This window comes from Gopherus flavomarginatus, chromosome 7 (genome assembly GCF_025201925.1).
Source record: "Gopherus flavomarginatus isolate rGopFla2 chromosome 7, rGopFla2.mat.asm, whole genome shotgun sequence".
Taxonomy (NCBI): domain Eukaryota; kingdom Metazoa; phylum Chordata; order Testudines; family Testudinidae; genus Gopherus; species Gopherus flavomarginatus.
Window position 1 is genome coordinate 117,343,405 of NC_066623.1, and position 23,123 is coordinate 117,366,527.

Genomic DNA, 23,123 nt, shown 5'->3' on the forward strand with positions numbered 1-23,123 from the left:
ACCATAATAAGTCTAGCTCAGGAACCAATCCATGCAACAAACCTCGATGCCAACTCTGCCCACATATCTACACCAGCGACACCATCACAGGACCTAACCAGATCAGCCACACCATCACTGGTTCATTCACCTGCACATCCACCAATGTAATATACGCCATCATATGCCAGCAATGCCCCTCTGCTATGTACATCGGCCAAACTGGACAGTCTCTACGGAAAAGGGTAAATGGACACAAATCAGACATTAGGAATGGCAATATACAAAAACCTGTAGGAGAGCACTTCAACCTCCCTGGCCACACTATAGCAGACCTTAAGGTGGCCATCCTGCAGCAAAAAAACTTCAGGACCAGACTTCAAAGAGAAACTGCTGAGCTTCAGTTCATCTGCAAATTTGACACCATCAGCTCAGGATTGAACAAAGACTGTGAATGGCTTGCCAATTACAGAACCAGTTTCTCCTCTCTTGGTTTTCACACCTCAACTGCTAGAACAGGGCCTCATCCTCCCTGATTGAACTGACCTCGTTATCTCTAGCTTGCTTGCTAGCACACATATATATACCTGCCCCTGGATATTTCCATTACATGCATCTGAGGAAGTGGGTATTCATCCACGAAAGCTCATGCTCCAAAACGTCTGTTAGTCTATAAGGTGCCACAGGATTCTTTGCTGCTTTTACAGATCCAGACTAACACGGCTACCCTCTGATACTTGACACCATGCAAGGCACTGCATTTAGCCGTATGGAATGGAAATCCATCAACCTCATGAAGAAACTTGCACAAATACAGACAGATATCATCTTCCTTTCCAAATGCAAACGGATGGACATCATACCAAATGGACTAAAGGTAAAAAATCCACTGCTATCTACATACTACACAGACCACAGTGAGAGATTATGTCATACTCTATCAAAAAAACTGAGGAACCACCTGATCAGCATCCTATACAGCAAACAGGAAAACATCAAAAAAGAGCTCTCCAACCTGGAGACTCTCATTAATAACCAAACTTCTATACAAACGGACTTCACTAGAATAAGACAGGAGATCTACATTACTCACTTCACCTCTCTTCAAAGGAAAAAGGACTGTAAGCTGTCTAAACTCCTACCTGCCACATGGGGCCACAACAGTGGTACCCCTAACCCACCCAGCAATATCGTCAATCTATCCAACTACACACTCAGCCCAGAAGAAAAGTCTGTCCTATCTCGGGGACTCTCTTTCTGCCCTGCCACCCCCACCAACATGATACAGTTCTGTGGCGATCTGGAAGCCTACTTTCGCCGTCTCCGACTCAAAGAATACTTCCAGGACAACACTGAACAGTGCACTGATACACGGGTGCCCTCCCACCAACAGCACAAGAAAAAGAACTCCACATGGACTCCTCCTGAGGGTCGAAATGACAGCCTGGACCTCTACATTGAATGCTTCCGCCGGCGTGCACAGGCAGAAATCGTGGAACAACAACATCGCTTGCCTCACAACCTAAGTCGTGCAGAACGCAATGCCATCCACAGCCTCAGAAACCACCCTGACATTATCATCAAAGAGGCTGATAAAGGAGGTGCCGTTGTCATCATGAACAGGTCTGACTATCAAAAGGAGGCAGCCAGACAACTCTCCAATACCAAATTCTACAGGCCACTTCCCTCAGATCCCACTGAGGAATACACTAAGAAACTACAGCATCTACTCAGGACACTCCCTACACTAACACCAGAAGAAATCAACATACCCCTAGAGCCCCGACCAGGGTTATTCTATCTACTACCCAAGATCCACAAACCCGGAAATCCTGGACGCCCCATCATCTCGGGCATTGGCACTCTCACTGAAGGACTGTCTGGATATATGGACTCTCTACTCAGACCCTATGCCACTAGCACTCCCAGCTATCTCCGCGACACCACTGATTTCCTGAGGAAACTACAATGCATTGGTGACCTCCCAGAAAACACCATCCTAGCCACCATGGATGTAGAGGCTCTCTACACAAACATCCCACACACAGATGGAATACAAGCTGTCAGGAACACTATCCCTGATGATGCCACAGCACAACTGGCTGCTGAGCTCTGTGCCTTTATACTTACACACAACTATTTCAAATTTGATGACAATATATATCTCCAGATCAGTGGCACTGCTATGGGCACCCGCATGGCCCCACAATATGCCAATATCTTCATGGCCGACCTGGAACAACGCTTCCTCAGCTCTCGTCCACTCACACCCCTTCTCTATCTACGCTACATTGATGACATCTTCATCATCTGGACCCATGGGAAGGAGACTCTGGAAAAATTCCACCATGATTTCAACAGCTTCCACCCCACCATCAACCTCAGCCTGGACCAATCTACACGGGAGGTCCACTTTCTTGACACCACGGTGCAAATAAGTGATGGTCACATTAACACCACCCTATATCGAAAACCCACCGACCGCTATGCCTACCTTCATGCCTCCAGCTTCCATCCCGGGCACATCACACGATCCATTGTCTACAGCCAAGCACTGAGGTACAACCGCATCTGCTCTGACCCCTCAGACAGAGACCAACACCTACAAAATCTCCACCAAGCATTCTCAAAACTACAATACCCGCACGAGGAAATAAGGAAACAGATCAACAGAGCCCGACGTGTACCCAGAAGCCTCCTACTGCAAGACAAACCCAAGAGAGAAACCAACAGGACTCCACTGGCCATCACATACAGCCCCCAGCTAAAACCCCTCCAACGCATCATCAAGGATCTACAACCCATCCTGGACAATGATCCCACACTTTCACAGGCCTTGGGTGGCAGGCCAATCCTTGCCCACAGACAACCTGCCAACCTGAAACATATTCTCACCAGCAACTGCACACCACACCATAATAAGTCTAGCTCAGGAACCAATCCATGCAACAAACCTCGATGCCAACTCTGCCCACATATCTACACCAGCGACACCATCACAGGACCTAACCAGATCAGCCACACCATCACTGGTTCATTCACCTGCACATCCACCAATGTAATATACGCCATCATATGCCAGCAATGCCCCTCTGCTATGTACATCGGCCAAACTGGACAGTCTCTACGGAAAAGGGTAAATGGACACAAATCAGACATTAGGAATGGCAATATACAAAAACCTGTAGGAGAGCACTTCAACCTCCCTGGCCACACTATAGCAGACCTTAAGGTGGCCATCCTGCAGCAAAAAAACTTCAGGACCAGACTTCAAAGAGAAACTGCTGAGCTTCAGTTCATCTGCAAATTTGACACCATCAGCTCAGGATTGAACAAAGACTGTGAATGGCTTGCCAATTACAGAACCAGTTTCTCCTCTCTTGGTTTTCACACCTCAACTGCTAGAACAGGGCCTCATCCTCCCTGATTGAACTGACCTCGTTATCTCTAGCTTGCTTGCTAGCACACATATATATACCTGCCCCTGGATATTTCCATTACATGCATCTGAGGAAGTGGGTATTCATCCACGAAAGCTCATGCTCCAAAACGTCTGTTAGTCTATAAGGTGCCACAGGATTCTTTGCTGCTTTTACAGATCCAGACTAACACGGCTACCCTCTGATACTATGTCAGAGGGGCAGTAACTAACTTGTTTGTATCAGCGTATAAAGATATATCTTAGAGGGAGTGTCTTTGTCTAGCCTAGGGAGGAACAGAAAGTCCCATCTTTCACTGAGCTGGTCCGTCGTTATGGGCATACGTGTATTAGTGGTATGGTAGAGTCTGCGGGATTCTAGTACCACGGCGCATGAACTGGACCCATTACAGCCTCATTAATGGGTAAGGCCACTTTGAAGGGAGCTGCTGCAGCCAGAATGTCAATAAGGCTGTGGGATGATTCCTTAAAATCCTCAGTCTCCAGCCCCAGGTTAGCTGCTTTCTGCTTCAGAAGGTCCTGATGGGCCCTGAAGTCATCCTGCAGAAGTGAGTTACTCAGCCTCAAGACAGCCTCCTCTAGGGAGGAGAAGGAGGAAGCCTGCACCAGACAAGGGGCTCCTTCCTCTTCCTCAATGACATCCAAGGTAGCCACATTCTGAATGTTGGACCTGAAGTCAGGGTCCAGTGCCAACAGGGAAGGGGTGGTAGCCCACTCTCAGAAACAAACGGGTATGATTGATGAGAAGGAGGACTAGGTACCAGGGGAAACCCCTCAGGTTCCAGTATGGGCACTGCTTGGCTACTGTGCTGGGGGGGGACCCGCACCGAGGTCTGGCAGCACCAGGTGCTGGTGGTGGCCCTGAGGCTCAGCATAGCGTTCTCCTTTGAACTCAGAAGAAGAGTTCTCCTTTGGTCACCACGGTGGCGCAGTACTCCTCTCTGTCTCTACTCAGTGCTGGGGGTCCGGGGACCATCAGCAGACTGGAGATGGTCACGACAATGGTATCAGGGTCGGCTTGCCCCTAGAAGGTCCTGGGAAGTCCGGTGCTGGGAAGGAGCTCAAAACACCATGCTACTTCCTGTTCACAGACATCAGAGCCAGCAGCTGACTCATCAGAGTTGGGGGAACCAAGAGAGAAAGTAAGTCCCTGGCCACTGCAAAGGCCTCTGGGGTCAATAGAACTATCAGACTGCTGGTGCTACGGAGGCTTCTGGGCATCAGCGGAGGGTCCCGCACCACGCAGACAAAATGTTCTGGGTGGATTTGACGGTGCCACCATAGGACCAGGGGTGGAGGAGTGGCCTGATGCAAGTTGCACTCTACTGCCTTCCCCATGCTTGTCCTTCTTCTGCACTGGTGAGTGCCCTCTGTTGGTGCACTGCTTTTTGTGCTACTTCTTCAGCACTGGAGATGGTGAACAGTGCCAGGAAGAGCGTAGTGCTAGAGGAGCGCTTTGCACCAAGGCCAAAGTGCTTGGTGCAGAATTGGTGCAGCTTGGCTCTGAGGCTGGTCTTAAGAGTGGCTTCCATTAGGATAGCCTTCAGTCTTATTTCTCTATCCTTTTTTGTGCAGGATCTAAAGTTCCGACAACTGTGGCACTTGTCCCTCATGTGACTTTCTCACATGGACTTCAAGTGGCTGGAGTGCGGGTCGCTCACAGGCAGAACCATAATGTTTGAAGCCTGGGGACTGGGACATGCCCAGCTGCTGGACTGAAAAAAGTCCCTTGATGATAGGAACTATCTATTCACAGTAACGCTAACTATAATACCTATTGTGACAAAGTTCCTCCTCTACCTTGGTGGGTCCTGCGCTTATTGGCAGATTTGCTCACCTCAGTGATCTTCCCCACAGTCTGGGCCAACTCCTCCTGTGTCTGATCAGGAGTTGGGAGGTTTGGGGGGAACCCGGGCCTGCCCTCTACTCCGGGTTCCAGCCCAGGGCCCTGTGGATTGCAGCTGTCTATAGTGCCTCCTGTAACAGCTGCATGACAGCTACAACTCCCTGGGCTACTTCCCCATGGCCTCCTCCAAACACCTTCTTTATCCTCACCACAGGACCTTCCTCCTGGTGTCTGATAACGCTTGTACTCCTTAGTCCTCCAGCAGCACATCCTCTCACTCTCAGCTCCGTGTGCCTCTTGCTCCCAGCTCCTCAAAAGCACTTCCTCTCCTCTGGCTCCCGCCTGCCTGACTGGAGTGAGCTCCTTTTTAAACCCAGGTGCCCTAATTAGCCTGCCTTGATCGGCTGCAGGTGTTCTAATTAGCCTGTCTGCCTTAACTGGTTCTAGCAAGTTCCTGACTACTCTAGTGCAGCCCCTGCTCTGGTCACTCAGGAAACAGAAAACTACTCATCCAGTGACCAGTATATTTGCCCTCTACCAGACTCCTGTACCCCACTGGTTTGGGTCTGTCACACTATATACACTAAAATTATACTAAAAACTAATAAACTATGAATCAGAATCCAAAAACCACTGGAAAGAAGCCTTGCTGAAGCAAGAAGTGTTGTTCCAGCAACAGTCACAGACAGTAAAAAGGAACTGAGAGGGTGAGTGGCTGGTGGTGCCCCTTATACCGGCACATAATCATGCAGCACCAGAGGTGCTAGGGCCAGCCCAATGGATACCACTGAGGGAAAAATCTTTGGCAATGGTGCACATGGCGTGCACACACCTAACGTGGCATGGACAAGAAGAACCAATCTTTTAATGAATTTTTTGTAAAAATATCCATATTTTCCAGGTCATTAATAAATATTAAGCACTGGCTGTAGAACAGAACCTTGTGGCACCTGCTTCCAGCTTTCTGCCATGATAAAAATTTACCATTTATTTCTTTGTATCTCTGCTTCCTGACTGTTAGCCAATTTCTGATCCATTACAGTTCTTTACCTCTCCCCCATGACTACTAAGTTTCCTTCATAGCCCCTGATGAGAGACTTAGATATAGGCTTTTTGAAACTTCTAATAAATTATATCTAGCAGTTCTCCTTTAGCCACTGCTATGGTAGGCATTGCACACTGACCTTCCCATTGTGTCCTTTCAGATTATTAACATTCTCAAAGCTGGTGGTGGAGTAAATATGAATCACATTTCCATTAACTGCAGCAAAAAGATGACCCCCATTACTGAAGGTGCACTGGAGAGAGAGAGAGAGAGAGAACACACACAACTATTACTGAATGTATGATGGACACACAGAAAGAAACCCACAACACCCAGTCTCTTACTGAAGTTGCAATACAGTCACCAGTGTTTGAAGGTCATGCAAGAAGAAACCTCCATGTATGGACATCATTTTTCATGATGCCCCCTCATCTCCTAGGACCCTCTTCTTAGCTACCCCATGGGTCTGATGCCCCCTTCTCCTGCAACTTCCACTTCCACAGTGCTTCTCACCTCTCTGGTGACTCCAAGGTCCCAAGCCCCAATTATGCCCTTTTTCATTCAGGATTCCCTCAGATTCTCATATCTCAACATTCACACTATTGTTCTCTTCTCCCAACTCAACTCCTACATTGTTCCCCACCATGTCATTCACCCCACTTCCCAAGCTCCCCTGATCCCAGCTTCTGTCTTTCTCCTCACCTCTCTGCACCCTCTCACAGTGAAGTCCTTAAAAGTACGGATGTCATCAATTAGCAGGTTCATAAGCCGTAGTTTGTCAGAAAACCCAACCAAAACGTAAAGGCCAGTGGGATGAAGAGAAACTGCATATGCTTCTTCCTGGTACTCCTTATACAAGTCCAAAGTGCTGCAAGAATCACCACAGTCAGTAACACAGCCCAAGTCACACACTTACAAACAGCCAGACAGATGTCTAGTCCTGCACTGAGAATTGCTGCAGACCCCTTGCAGAGATTTAGGTGCTGTGAAACAATCAGCCATGTCACTATCACACAGGTGATACAGTCAGTGAACAGGAATTTGGGCACCTGAGATCTACTTGTCTATGGGGAAAGGTAAGGCAGGTTCGCAGGAGCAGAGACTCACTTGTCCACTGTTACACAATGAGGGAGATGAACGCAGTTCTGGCTGGATATCACACAAAAGAAATACATAGTCTGAGTTCCCCTGGCCATGTGAGACAATAAAATCAGTAGAATTGTTCAGTATTTCATATCCCTAAAATGCAGTGTCAGACACCTCCACTTTAATTATTGTCCTGTTACATGCTTAGAGAAAAATTCATCATGAGAACCTTTCCATCATCAGTGTTTAGTCAGCTGATCCTATGTGTACCTGAGACATTCCTGCCTTTGATATTTTAATACATATTTTTTTGGTGTAGTATTATATTACATTTGTCAGTTGTATACTTTTAACTAATTTTAGGTACTTTTAAGAGGCATTGACATTAATAGCTTAGGAAGGGTGTACTACAGGGTAACAGGGGAGATGGCAGGGGCAACAAGGTGCCTGTGGTACCTGTCATTTTAAATTTAATTAGGGAGAGCAATACATACTGAAGGATTTATTTAGAACACAGGGCGCAGCCTGTAGAACAAACCCCAAAATTCAATTAATATTACAATCCCAAGCATGGGTCCCACAATTTTTTTTGTCAGTGTATAATTTTTTGTTTTTTTACTAGGGTCAGTTTTTAATGGTTTTTTTAGTTAGAAATTTTTGGACTTTGGCAATTTCAGTGGAGTGAGTGTTTTTTTTTTTTTGAAACAGTTGTGGTTTAGCATTTTACAGGGGAGAGGTTACCAGCACATTATTCTGTAATGGTTTTGATTTTTCTAGAAAAATTCAAAGACACAGTAGATTTGTTAATGGACAAGGGAGAGGTTACTAGCACTTTACCTTGTACTTTTTTTTTTGCTGTTTAGAAGGCACAGTGGAGCTAGAAGGAGAAATAGGCTAATTATTAGTAGGAGAATTCTCCCGATGTGGAGGGGTTTTTTTGCAGTGAGAATTATGGGTTCAAGCAGTCAGTCTTTGGCACTTTACAGTGGTGTTGGTAGTTAGCAGGACTTAATAAAGGCCTCTCCAGCATGGAGCCAGAGAAGTTTTTTGTTGGTGGACCTTTACATTGATTTAGTTTTTTGATTTTAAGGAGTGGCAGAGCTGCTAGGGTCTTTGGGTAGCGCTTTTTTACCTGTGAGAAAAGAAACCCAACACATTTTATTAGTGCCTGGCAGTGTTTTGCAGATTTTATAGCTGCTTGGGCACATTTAAGCTCCCCCACTTTTCTTGGTTATTAGCCAAGTTTTAGCTGTGAGCAGTGTCCTTGAATGTAGCCAGTGTTTTATTTTTAGTTTGCTAGCTATTATATATATATTTTTTTAGTTAATTTATTTTGTGGGGTTTTTTTTTGGCTTTTTTGAATTTATAAAGGAAATTTTTTTTTTTTTATTTTTTTTTTAATAATGAACACATAAACATTGCCATTATATAGTATATTAGTTTTATTATTTAATGTATGCTATATATACTTTTTTACTAAAATAACTTTATTACAGAGCTTTGGAGCAACAAGCCACGACAAGCACACCTACTTTGAGGAGTTTATTTAGTACAACTTTTAGTTTAATAGTTTTTTACCATTTTTAGCCCTTGGCTAGAAATCTGAGGTAGCTAGAAGGATTCCATGTACAATATGGGGAGTGGGTTAACCTTTTATGTTTTTGCTTTTAAAAACTGTTGGTATGCAAATTTTAATAACAATTTTTAATTAAAAGATTTGGCCAATTAAGTTTTTTTTTATTTAAGCAAATGTATTACACTTTAATATATTACATTTTTTTGATTTATTTAAATACTTTGTATTTTAATTTAAATAAAACAAGTATTTGCATTTTAATTTAACTTTTTTGCCTGACTTTAAACCAGACCATTCCATGAAAACACTAAACACAACAATTTCGGCCAGGAGACAAACACCACAAGACAGAACATAGAACACAAAACATAATTTTTGTTGTGCCAGTAAATGCATGATATGTTGAATGCTGTTCAGCTGGCATTAGTTTTTTTTGATTATTTGAAAGACAAAAAAACAGAGGTCTACCTCTTCTGGGCAGTTAATTATTACTTAAATATACAAATACCCTTGTTGATTTTAGGCAAAACAGAGGAATTACCCCATTTTTTTTGTATTTGTTTCATAGGCAGCCCAGGTTTCAGTGGCTTCTACCTTATTAGTTAGATAATTTGCATTAATACAGATGCTTTTTGGCTTGCTTTTGGATCCAAAGCTATTCACAGCTTAAAGATTCTTACCTTAAAAGAGACATAATTAACTTTACCAGAATTTTGATTGCTTTTTACTTTTAACTTTTGCTTTTAAACACTGAAAGAAAACATTACTACTTATAGTGCCCCTTTGAGCATTGTATATATTTTTTTAGCTAATTTAACTAAATTGTTATTGTTTATAGCTAAATGATTGCAATTTAATAATACAACACTAGGGGCTGCCATTAAATTAGCACAACACAGGGCTTGGGTTATTTCCTCTAAAAAAAAAGGGACCTGATCGGATCCCTATGGGATGGGGCCAATAGCGCAGCAGCCATTTAAAATATTATTAAAAGCCAAAAACATAATAATAAATCGGGCCAACTAAAAAAGGTCACTAGCCTTATTTCTGAAGCTCAGCTAACTGAAGTACAGGCTAGAATTGGTAAGTTACATGCTATTTCCACCCTTAGTTCTATAACCCGAAAGTTACTAACAAAAATAATATTAAATATCACTAAGGCTGGAAAGACATTGCAGTGGAATCTAATATGTTTAAAAATTCAAAATTTTCTAAATAACCAGCTAATAGCCATTCAAAATAATCTTAAGCACCAGACTTGGCCCACTGCCCTTACAAACACATCAAAAATACCATCTAATCTGTAGTCATAAAAACATATGTAAATACTTTCTAAGTGAAAGTATAAACATTCACAGTGCTCCTTTCAAGCATTTGGACCAGTTGGGGGGTGTGCGCTTCTGCATACAGAATCCTAACGGGTCCATGGAGAGGATTAATATAAAACTAAATTATTCACCAAAACATCTAAAAAATTAAACCACCTAATATACTTAACTAATTTATAGTCAGTGCCCCAATCCCTTAGTTGGCGGACAAACAGGATTCCATTCTTTTGTCTGTACAATTATTCCTGAGTTGGGGGGTAGCTAAACTAAAAAAAGCAGTTGTAAATAGTTCTGCAGGGCTTAAAAAAGCAGCTAATGCATTAATAAACGCTTTTTAAAAGTTACAAAAAAAATTAATAAAATAGCAAAAGTAACTTTGCAAAAAAAAACGTGCTAAATGCTATAAATGTTAAAATAGAGGGGGCTTGTGCTCGCATCAAGAAAAAATGCTGTTTTTATGTTAATCATTCTGGCTTAATTAAACAAAATTTATAGGCTATTAAAAACGCTGCTGTTATTTTTCATGCTGTATCTCTTAATCACACCTTTAATTTTAAAAACCTTCTCCCAAACCTTGTGTCATGGTTTACTGGCCTTTTCCGTACAATTGTTAAATACATTATTTTCTGTCTGTTCTTCCTATGTATTGTTTAAATAGTAATACAATGCACAAAATATCTGTATAATGCTGTAACCAAAGGTTCTGCTGTCCGTAAAACAACTCAGTACCTGTCTCTTCAGTTTAATCGTAAATTACGTAACGGGCCTGGCAATCTGGGCTTGCCAGGCCCGAAGGGGGGCTTGTAAAAGCTGGCTGACCCTCCTTAATAGATTACAAGCGGCCAGTAGGTGGGGGGGGGGGTAAGTACTGCTCATAACACAGTAGCCTGAACTTTTTCACTCTCTCTTTTCCTCTGCCTCAAAGCAGGAAGATCCTGCTCCAAACCAGTCAGTACTACCCAGATAAGGGGAACATGAGATTTTACACTTACCAATCAAGTATTAACACGCAAGGGTCTTTGTCTAAATATGTATAAAAGGTTTGTAAAATTTGTGTAAGACAGAGTCTTTTGTACCAAGGTACAGGCTCTCCTTTTTCAGCAGAATAAAGCATTTTTCCTTATCCCTGTCAGGCTGTTAATTGGCTCTCAGCTCTTGGCTTGATTACTATAATGCAGCTTTGCATGGGGTTACCCTTGAAAACAACTGCAGGCAGGCAGTGCAGACTGCAGCTGCCTGCTTGCATTAGTGGTAAGAGACAAAAGATATTCACCGTATCTATTCTCTACAGGCTGCATGTGCTTCCTGTTTGCTCCGGGTGCAATTTCAGGTGTGGAGTTAAATGTATGGTGCTTGGGACTGGGAATTCTTGACTTCAGGACTCACTCCCCACATTGGTCTTTCACAGACTGCATGCATTAGGGCAGGATAGAAGATTCATATATTTACTCATGCTTCTGTTTGTGGGGGTGATTGTGCACATGATGTGGCACTATTTCAGAAAAGGAATTAATTTCATTTGATCTGGTTAATGAACTGATTAATCATTCAAATTCACAGAGCAGGTCAGACTAGTACATTTAGAAGTAATTTATAATAGGAATGACCCCTTCTGGTGCTCATGCAGCCATTGGTGTTCTGCTAATATTTTCTCACAAAAATTTTCTTTTCTGCCTGTGAAAATTTTCATTAAATTACATGCAAAAAAGTAAGTTAAAAGAACATTTTAATGTTGCAAAGTCAAGCAATGAAAGAATTAGGAGAAGTCAGAATTAAGATTGCCTGTCCAACCTTAATTTTGCCCTCTTGTGTGTACGCATTATGGTAAAGTCTTTAATTACATTATCACATACTACTTTTTTCACAGGAAACCTGCCTCATTCAGTGCACAGAATGGATGGCGCTCGCTTAATGAGCAGTTATTCAATATTTTGTTTTCTCCTTGATCAATGTGTGGCCTCATTCCTTATTTGCTGCACATGACTCAAACTTTGCTCTGAAGACAGAATTACTGATTTCCTCACTAATTTTTCTATGATGCTCATTATTATAGTATCTGAGTGCTTCATAAACATTAATTTATGTTCACAAGTCCCCACGTTAGATGAGTGGGTATTATTATCCCCATTTTACAGATGGGAAAACTGAGACATAGAGAGATTATGGTGAAAATTATTCACTAATTTAAGACACAAGTACACAAGAATGGCATACTGGATCAGATTAATGGTCCATCTAGCCCAGTACCACATCTACCGACAATTGCCAGCTCCAGATGCTTCAGAGAGATTGAACAGAACAAGGCAATTTTTCAAGTGATCCATCCCCAGCTGTCCAGTCCCAGCATATGGCTGTCAGAAGTTTAGGGACACTCAAAGCATGGGGCTGCATCCTTGACCATTGCAGCTGATCCCCATTGATAGACTTGTCTTCCTTGAACTTATCAAATTCTTTTTTGATCCCAGTTATATTTTTGGCCTTCACCACATCCCCTGGCAATGAGTTCCACAGATTGACTGTGCGTTGTGTGAAGAAGTGTTTCCTTATGTTTGTTTTAAACCTGCTACCCATTAATTTCATCAGACGATCCCTGGTTTTGTGTTATGTGAAGGGGCAAATAACACTTTGCTATTCACTTTCTCCACACCATTCATGATTTTATAGACCTCTATCATATCCGCCTTTAGTCGTCTTTTTTCTAAGATGAACAGTCCGAGACTTTTTAATCTCTCCTCATACGGAAACTGTTCCATATGCCTAATAATTTTTGTTGCTCATCTCTGTACCTTATCCAATTCTATATATCTTTTTTGAGATGGGGCAACTCGAACTACACAGAGTATTCAAGTTGTGGGTGCACCAGGCATTTACATAGAGGCATTATATATATTTTCTGTTTCATTATCTCTTTCTTTCCTAATGGTTCCTAATATTCTGTTAACTTCTGCCCATTATCTCCAAGTTTGACTTCTTCTGTGTCTATCTCAGTCCCGTCTCTATCTCACTGTTGGTTCCACATATCATCCCACACTCCTCACCTAGCCAGTCCCAGTGTCTATTCCTAAGGCTTCTGATCCCAGTTCAAATTCTTTTCTTGGCAGCCAGTCCCAGTCCTCCACCCTTCCCACCTGGTTCCTTGTTCCCAGTTTCCTTGCCCAGTCAACCCCAGTTCCCTCCCCAACTCCACAATCTGTCTCTCTCCCTGCCCAGCTCCAGCCTCTCCCTCCACCCCCGCAACATTTCCTGTCCCCACTGGCTCCCAGGCTTCCCATCAAGTCTCAGTGTCCTCACTTCCCGTACCTATTTTTCTCAGTATCTTTGCCCAGATAAAAAACAGTTACTTACCTTCTCGTAACTGTTGTTTTTGAGATGTGTTACTCATGTCCATTCCAATTGGGTGTGCGCGCACTGCGTGCATGGCAGCTGGAAAGTTTTTTCCCTAACAGTATCCATTGGGTTGGCTAAGGAGCCTGGTGGGGTTGTGCCTTTATGGCACTCTGCCGACCCGCCACCCCCTCAGTTCCTTCTTGCTGGCTTCTCCAACAGAGGGGTAGGAGGGTGGGTATTGGAATGAACATGAACACAACACATCTCGAAGAACAACAGTTATGAGAAGGTAAGTAACCATTTTTTCTCCTTCAAGTGCTTGTTCATGTAAATCCAATTAGGTGATTACCAAGCCCAAGTTTTGGAGGCGGGGTTGGAGTTTAAAGATTCCCTGACTGTAGCACTGCTCTACCAAAGGCTGCATCATCTCTGGCCTGCTGGGTAATAGCGTAATGCGAAGTGAAGGTATGTATTGATGACCACATTGCAGCTCTGCAGATTTCCTACATCGGAACTTGGGCCAGGAATGCCGCTGATTATGCCTGCACCCTCGTGGAGTGCACTGTAAGCAGAGTGGGAAGTATCTTCGCCAGTCGTAGCATGCCTGGATGCAGGACATGATCCAAGACAAGATCCTTTGGGAGGAGACTGGAAGCCCCTTCATTCTGTCTGTTACTGTGACAAACAGCTGAATGGATTTCCAGAATGGTTTTGTTCATCGATGTAGAAGGCTAATGCCCAGTGAACGTCCAAGGAGTGCAGTTTTTGCTCCCTGCTGCTTGAGTGTGGCTTAGGATAGAAAACTGGGAGAAAGATATCCTGGTTAATGTGGAACTGGGACACAACCTTTAGGACGGAACGCCGGATGAGGTCTGAGCTGAACACTGTTCTTATAGAACACTGTGTACAGAGGTTCAGAAGTTCGTGCCTTGAGCTCTGACACTCCCCTGGCCGATGTTATCGCTACCAGGAACGCCACCTTGTGATACAGCAAGGAACATGTCGCCAGCAGTTCAAAGGGTGTCCCCATCAGGCTGGAAAGGACCAGATTATGGTCCCAGGCTGGGACCGGCTGTTGTACGTGAGGGTAGAGTCTGTCAAGACCCTTTAGGAAATGACTCACCATCAGGTTGACTGACCCTGACCCAAAGACTGACTGACCCTGCACGCCTGGATGAAAGCCCAAGATAGCGGCCAAGTGGACCTTTACTGATGACAGGGTAAGCCCTTGCTGTTTGAGGTGGAGAAGGTAGTCCAATATGACAGATGTGGATGCTAGAGTTGGAGACGGAAGGTATTGAGAAGACCAAATTGAGAATCTCTTATATTTGACCAGGTAGGTAGCCCTAGTGGAAGGTTTCCTACTAGCAAGGAGGACTTGTCTGACTGAGTCCTAACAGGTGAGCGCTATCGGATTCAGCCACAGAGCTTCTATGTTGTGAGGTGTAGCGATTCGAGGTTTGGATGCTGGAGATGGCTGTGATCCTAAGTTATCAAGTCTAGGAAGAACGGTAAGGTGATTGGGCTTCCATGAACATTTCCAGAAGAGAGGTGTACCAGTGCTGATGGGGCCAGGCTGAAGTTATCAATATCACTGAGGCCTCATCCCTCCAAACCTTGAGGAGCACTTTTTGAACAGGAGGTATGGGAGGAAATGAGTACAGGAGGTGTTCCTTCCGGGGCAGGAGGAATGCGTCTGTGATGGGGCCCGGGCTGTGATTCAGAAAGGAGCAAAACTGCTGGCACTTCCTGTTGCATCACATGGCGAATAAGTCTATATGGGGAAACCCCCGCTGTTGGAAGATAGTGTTTGCGACATCCAGGCATAGGGACTGCTCGTGGCTGTGAAAGGATCTGCTGAGATAGTCCACCAGCTCGTTCTGTATTCTGAGGAGGTACAATGCCTCCAGGTGTATTGAGTGAGCTATGCAAAAGTCCCTTAGTCTGAGGGCTTCCTGGCACATGAGAGAGGAGTGTGCACACCCTTGTCTGTTTATATAAAACTTTACTATTGTATTGTCCATCATGACCAATATACATTTCCCTTCCAGAGGAACTCAGAACGTTTGGCATGCTAGACGGACCGCTCTCAGCTCTCTGATGTTGATGTGAAGGGAGAGCTCTGCCTGAGACCAGAGGCCATGTGTCCTGAGGTCTCCCAAGTGCACACCTCTCCCCAACACTGATGCGTCCATCACCAGCGAGAGGGTTGGCTGTGGTCTGGCGAAGAGAATCCCCGCACACACTGCCTGAGGGTTGAGCCATCACAGGAGGGAGTCAAGATCAGGATAAGGTAGAGTGAGGATCTTGTCTAGACCATCCCAAACCGGTCGATACACCGAGGCCAGCCACGCCTGAAGAGGCTGGAGTCTCAGCCTGGTGTGGTGTACTACATAGGTACAAGCAGCCCTGTGTCCCAGAAGCTTTAGGCAGTTCCTTGCTGTGGAAGTAGGGAACTGCCTGAGGCTTCGAATGATGTCGCCCAAGGACCAGATTCACGATTTCGGGAGGTACGCACTGGCCTGTGTAGAGTCCAATATCGCTCTTATAAACTCTATCCACTGCACAGGGAATAAGGTTGACTTTTGCACATTCAGAAGGCGGCCCAGGTCATCGAAAGTAGCTCTTGTGACGCTCACTTGTGCCTCCACTTGTGCCCTGGAGCGGCCATTGATTAGCAGGGTCATTGAGTTCCATAAACACTTGCACACAATGGTTGCATAGGAACACAGCCATGACTGCCATGCACTTAGTAAACACTCGACGATCTGCTGACAGATTGAACAGTAGGACTGTGAACTGGTAATGACTGTGGTTCGCCACAAATCTGAGGTACCTTCTGTGGGAAGGCATGACTGAAATATGAAAATAAGTGTCCTTCAACTCGAGGGCAGCATACCAGTCCCATGGATGAGGCCCTAGCTACAAGTGAGTCCTGTTCCCTGCCCTCAGAGCTGAGGGGATCTTGGGTGCTCAGTGTTCTGGTGCAGCCTCAGGTGCCAGAATTGGCGCAGTCGATGCCAACTATGTTGGTGCTGGCGTGGTCGATGTGGATGCTAGTATCAGAGTTGGTGGTGTCAGTGCCGAGTGCGTCAATGCCGGGTGTGTTGGTGTTGAATGCGTCAATGCCAGGTGCGTCGGTGCCAGTGCTGGTTGGGTTGGTGCTGTGCGGTAATACCCTGGTCATGCTGGGACAGGGGAGGAACAAAGGTGGCTGATGCCATAGAAGCCAACCTCAAGTAGGACTATAAAGGCTGGTTCCCCACTCTGGCACTTCGAGTGCAGAAGGTAGTGGCCTGCAAGGACTCTAAAAATTAATACTTGCCACTCCAGGCTTGTATTAAACTCCCACGGTTACAGCTTTTCTCTGACCTTGGATTGGTAGATGCTGCCACCATCCAAATGCAAAACCCTTTAAGAATCCAGGAAGGCGCACTTAGGAATTCCCTTCTGTGGGGTACTCTCAAGCCCTTTCACCCCGCCTCTGGGGAAGAGCTGAGAAAGAATGAAAGAAAGAAAGAAAGAAAGAAAGAAAAGGAAATCAGCTGTTGCCATCAGCTAATTCAATATGTGTACAAACCTCTTAAGGCGCAAAAATCCAGGTCTCTGGGCTTTCTTACAAGGTCCCGCAGAAAATACATCTGGGAATTTAGGCTTTTGCTAGATTAAAAAAAAAACTACAAGAATTAAGCATCAAGAATAGACCTCTTGAGGTCCATCTTGAAGATTACAAGCAAAACAAAAGCACTTGGGGTTAGCACAGAGGAATCCACAAGCCATAAAGAAATAAAAGGGATAAACCTGATCACATCTTTCTAGACATTTCTTGACCTACTTACAAATCTGGGATTTTAGATTAGTAGTTTCTACGTATGATACTGATGATTTTTCATACCTGGCCCAAGCTTCTCACAGCATAACTGCTCCCTGTCTGCCTCTCCCTGAGAATAACAGACAGACAAAAGGGGAGTCTTGTTTCAATTTTAAAAAGTTCTAGCCTTCCCAATGTCTCTTTTGGCCAAGTGCCCACTCACTTTCTTTTACCTACGCATTGCAGTGAGACTTTTTAACCTTTTGCAGGTAGAGCAATTAGAGAACAGCTATTAAGAGAAATTTTATAGCTACTGGCTGGCTGGGTGTCCATAAAAGGGAGTGACCCCCGCCTTAATTTATCACAAGGACCGTTGGCTCTGGCCCTGGCGGAAAGCTCAGGGGCTCCAGAAAGGCCACTGAGCAGGGGACTGCCACTGACTCAGCCACAGTGCCGGCTGAAGGTGGTGTCTCCACCTGTTTGATCTGGAGCTCCTGCTCTTCCTGGCTCTAGATTGAAAGGACTCCACTTCCGACTCCAAGAACCCCATATAGGAGGACCAGGGAGGAGCGGTGCCACTTGGTGCCGAAGAGCGGTGTCTAGGGCTAGGGGACAGGGTGGCTCCCCTATGGGCGCGCTTATCGACGGCACCAGAGACTGAGGTCGAGGGGATGGCGACCATTGCAGAATCATTGTTGATTTGACCCTGGATGGCACCATGGGTCTCATGGGTGCCGCTGAGACCGACGTGGGTGTCCTGTCCTGTCTCAGAGGGGAGGGCAGTGCTGTGAGGGTGATAAGGTCTCTCGCCACCTCAAATGCCTCCGGCGTGGATGGCATCTGTGTATCACGGCCCTTGCTGACTGGTGAAAGATGGGGGCCCAGACTCGACTGGTCAGGTGTAAGGGCAGGAGTCGATGTGACCCTTGAAGCTGAGGCCGAAGTTGCATAGCCCGATGTGGGTCTCATGGTTGCGGGCTCCATTTGCACCAGTCTGGGCGTAGGGGAGCGACCCCTTTCGGGTCTCTTTTTCTTATGAGACACCGGTAAATGTGAGTGGTGCTGGTCTCTACTCAAGTCCTTCTGCACTGATTCGTGCACCGGTGCTGCCAATGCACTCCACACTGAGGATGAGGTGCTCGGGGTTGGCTCTGCCAAACCAGGGTCCGATTGTGGACAGAGAGTTGCCTCCATGAGGATTAACTTGAAGCGCTGATCTCTCTCCTTCTGTGTCCTTGGACGGAAACTCCTGCCAATTTTGCAGCATTCTTTTTGATGAGCTTCCCCCAAACACTTTCAACAAGAAGAATGGGGGTCGCTCTTGGGCATAAGCTTGTCACAAGCTGTGCAGGGTTTAAAACCTGGAGACTGAGGCATGTCCCTGTACTGGGAATAAAGTGTGTGGGGGGGAATCACCCACATGAAATGTATATATAAAAACTACTAACTACTATGTAAACTAACTAACTATATACAAAAATGAAAATTCAACTGCTAGAGAGATGCTTATCGAAGCAAGAGAAATGAGTGTTCTGCCTAACCGTTACAGAGGGTAAGAAGGAACTGAGGGGGTGGCAGGTCGGCAGGGCTCTATATCCAGCGCCATAAAGACGCGACCCCAGGGGGTGCCTGAGCTGACCCAACGGATACTGCTAGGGGAAAAACTTTTTGGCTGCCGTGCATGCAGTGCATGCACACCTGATTGGACTTGACATGAACAATCACTCAAAGAAGAATTGTAGTTCTTCCCCACATACTGATTCCTTGTCTGGATCTTCTCCTCTCCCTATCATGCCCTTCTCCCCATTCCACTGGTTCCCAGTCCCCTCCCCAACTCCTCATCCAATCTCAGTTTCCTCCATCCAGTCTCTGTCTCCCCCACCTCAACCTCCCTTGCTTCTATACTTAGGCCATGGCTACACTGGCGCTTTACAGCGCTGCAACTTTCGCGCTCAGGGGTGTGAAAAAAACACCCCCCTGAGTGCTGCAAGATACAGCGCTGTAAAGCCTCAGTGTAAACAGTGCCGCAGCGCTGGGAGCACGGCTACCAGCGCTGCAAGCTACACCCATAGAGGATGTGGAGTACGTGCAGCGCTGGGAGAGCTCTCTCCCAGTGCTGGCGCTGCGACCACACTCACACTTCAAAGCACTCCGCGGCAGCGCTTTGAAGTGCAAGTGTAGCCATACCCTAAGTCTCTACCTCCCTGCCATCCTCCAGTCTCAGTTTCCACTACCTAGGCTCCTTGTCATCATCTACTCCCCTGACCTTTCCATGCAACTCTATAGGTCTGGCTCTTATCCCTTTGCATTTGAAGCTCACTGCCTTCTCTTCCACACTGCCTAGGTGCCAGCCAGGGTGTCACTGAGAGCACAGGAGAGACAAGCACCCTGAATTCAGGGCCAGTGCCCAGCTTCACCATGCAGCAGCTGGAAGCTATGACAGGGAGTCTGGCTTCACCCCTGTAGCTCTGGGCTAAATGGAGTATGTACAGTTTCTCTGTGGGGATGGTACATGTGTAGTCTGGACAGTGCTAGGAGCTGAGAGAGGCTTGAGTATGCTCAGTGAGGATGGAATCTTCAGAGATTTTATCTGTTAAGCTCTAGCAAGTCTGAACATGTGCAAACTGTGATTTTTCAGGGATTTAGAACTTGGCCAAATCTGGGCAAATTTTCACTGGGATGGCAAAAGACACAGCCCTGACAGTGCCAAATTTCAAGTCCTTGTTCCAAGGCATGGGATTACTGGAGCTTTCCAAAGAAAAGATTGCCAGAATATTTTTAACATTGAAAAACAACATTTTATCTAGCCTTATTCTCAGAAACAACGGAACCATGTAGCTGAAATATTTTGAAAAATTTGTCTTTAAATGGACATGTAGCATAGAAAATTTCAGCTAGAGCAGTTAGTATGGGAAAGTTATAATTAATTAAAAACAGGGTCTTATAATGGGAAGTGTTGAGCATTCTTGATAATAGGCATTGCCCGTATCCTGCCTATAATACATTGTTTTTTCATAACCGTAGCCAATGAAGTATGCAATGCCATTTGGCAAATAAACTTATATTAGGATCATTTTCTGGAAATTATCATATAATTAGAGTCTGTATTAAAACTCAAACACAACGGGGTAGAGTTAAGGTTTCATAGCTTGCAAGGTCAGATCATTTAGTCTGACCTCCTGTATAACACAGGCCTGAGAACTTCCCCAAAATAATTCCTAGAGTATATCTTTTAGAAAAATATCCAATCTTGATTTAAAAATTGACAGGAATGGAGAATCCACCACAACCCTTGGTAAATTGTTCCAATGGTTAATCATTCTCATTGTTAAAAATGTATGCCTTATTTTCAGTCTGAATTTGTCTATCTTCAGCTTCCAGCCAAAAAGGACAGGAGTACTTGTGGCACCTTAGAGACTAACAAATTTATTTGAATATAAGCTTTCGTGGGCTACAGCCCACTTCATCGGACGCATATAATGGAACATATAGTGAGGAGATATATATACATACAGAGAACACGAAAAGGTGGGAGTTGCCCAACCAACTCTAAGAGGCTAATTAATTAAGATGAAACATTGTCAGCAGGAGAAAAAACAACTTTTGTAGTGATAACACTGGTCTACAATTTTTGAGAAGTCGTCTGCTTCAGAGATAAAATGTGACATTTATTATGTATTTTGATATGCTGAATTCAAATATGACAATTAAAACAACTGATTGGCTACTGTTTCTAAGATATTTAAGTTTTTGGATTTTATGTCTATGTATATTGTGTAGATAGTAGAGTTTTAATCATAAATTGTAAACCTAGGTCTTTTCATGTGTTCATGGTTGCTTTACGTGATAATATTTCACCTGTCCTGTTTATGTAACACTTTAAAAATCAGCAAAAGGGTTATATAAATAAAATTTATTATGAAACAAAAGGCAAAAAACGATTATGTACATAGTTTAGTCCTATTCAGTGTCTACTCGGCGCTTCTTGGCTTGTCTCTTGTATTCATTAAATGGAGCATCTCTTGTCACTGTCCAGCAACAGTCTGCAAGCATTGATGGGCTCCATTTGCCCTGATCGCCTGCCAGGAGATTCCACTGCTTTAGTCTGGAGCCCAACAGCTCTGCCTTACTCTTGGGTAGTTCCAAATCCCTGACAAGGTCATTCAGTTCACCTTGTGTTATGAGGTGTGGTTCAGAGGAGGAGGATGGGAGAAAATGTGGGTCCTGTGACATGGATGGTTCAGGACCAGAAGTTTCATCTTCTTCCTCTTCCTCATCTGACTCAAGTAAGAAGGATTCTGGTGCATCAGGAACCGACAGTCCTTCTCCGTGGGGTACTGGGTGTATAGCTGATGGAATGTTTGGATAATGCACAGTCCACTTTTTCTTCTTTGACACACCTTTCCCAACTGGAGGCACCATGAAGAAGTAACAATTGCTGGTATGATCTGTTGGCTCTCTCCAAATCATTGGCACTGCAAAAGGCATAGATTTCCTTTTCCTGTTCAACCACTGGCGAAGATTTGTTGCACAAGTGTTGCAGCATATGTGTGGGGCCCACTTCTTGTCCTGATCTCCAATTTTGCAGCCAAAATAAAGGTGATAGGCTTTCTTAACCATAGTGGTTATACTGCGCTTTTGTGATGCAAAAGTCACTTCACCACAAACATAGCAGAAGTTATCTGCACTGTTCACACAAGTCTGAGGCATCTCTGCTCACTTTGGCTAAACAGAAATGTGTCCCTTTGCAAAATCAAACACTGACAAATAAGAGAGCACGACAACTGTATGATTTCTACAGCTGATATACGGCAATTTGTTCAGCAGAGTGATGTAAGCTTTGTTATGATTGCATCATCCATGACTTCTAGGAATAACATGATGCAATTCATATCATGTATGATGCAATACCAGCTTCAGATTGCATCATTCATTGTTTTGCCTAAAAAGCAAGTACTATCCAAACCCAGTCATAGATTTATTCATAGATCCAGTCAAAGATGTATTTTAGTCATTTCTGGTTTAAATTGAGATCCCGTCCCTTTATAACTCACATATCCTCCGCCATTCCCAAGTCAAGGGTCGTATATACTGACCCAATAGCATATCTTGAAAACTAGAGCCAATCAACAATTTTAAGCATCATTTTCGTTCTCAGTGACCCAGAATTAGTAAAGTTGGACTACATTTATTTCAGAAGCATTTTGGCTGTAGAGCAGTGTAATCAAGATAGCGCATTTAAGACAGTTTGACAAGAAGCTGTGAGGATACTTAACATGGGGGAAATAGATTCAATGTGTGTAAGGGCTCAGCCATTCTCAGTCTCTATTTAAGCCTAAATTAATAGTATCTAGTTTGCATATCAATTCAAGTTCAGCAGTTTCTCGTTGAAGTCTGTTTTTGAAGCTTTTTTGTTGCAAAATTGCCACCTTTAAATCTGTTACTGAATGGCCAGAGAGGTTGAAGTGTTCTCCTACTGATTCCAGCCAGTGAACATCCTTCTTGAATCGTGGGCAACAGCACTGGACACAGGTTTCCAACAGTAGTTGCACCAGTGCCAAAGACAGAGGTAAAATAACCTCACTACTCTTACTCAAGATTCCACTGTTTAGGTATCCAAGGATCCCATTAGCTCTTTTGGCCACAGCCTCACACTGGGAGCTCATGTTCAGCTGATTATTCACCA

The 23,123-nt window shown here is 44.5% G+C and overlaps 1 protein-coding gene across 3 annotated transcripts in view; it reads right to left on the reverse strand.

Moving 5' to 3' along the window:
• The window catches only part of CFAP57 (cilia and flagella associated protein 57), a 177,977-nt gene that overhangs the window by 95,469 nt on the left and 59,385 nt on the right, over positions 1-23,123 (reverse strand). For all 3 annotated transcript variants that reach the window (XM_050961107.1, XM_050961106.1, XM_050961108.1), the window contains 2 exons: positions 7,012-7,177; positions 6,449-6,562 (listed from right to left, as the gene is read on the reverse strand). In XM_050961107.1, coding sequence (XP_050817064.1) covers positions 6,449-6,562; positions 7,012-7,177 — 280 coding nt within the window. The remainder of the gene's footprint in view (positions 1-6,448; positions 6,563-7,011; positions 7,178-23,123) is intronic.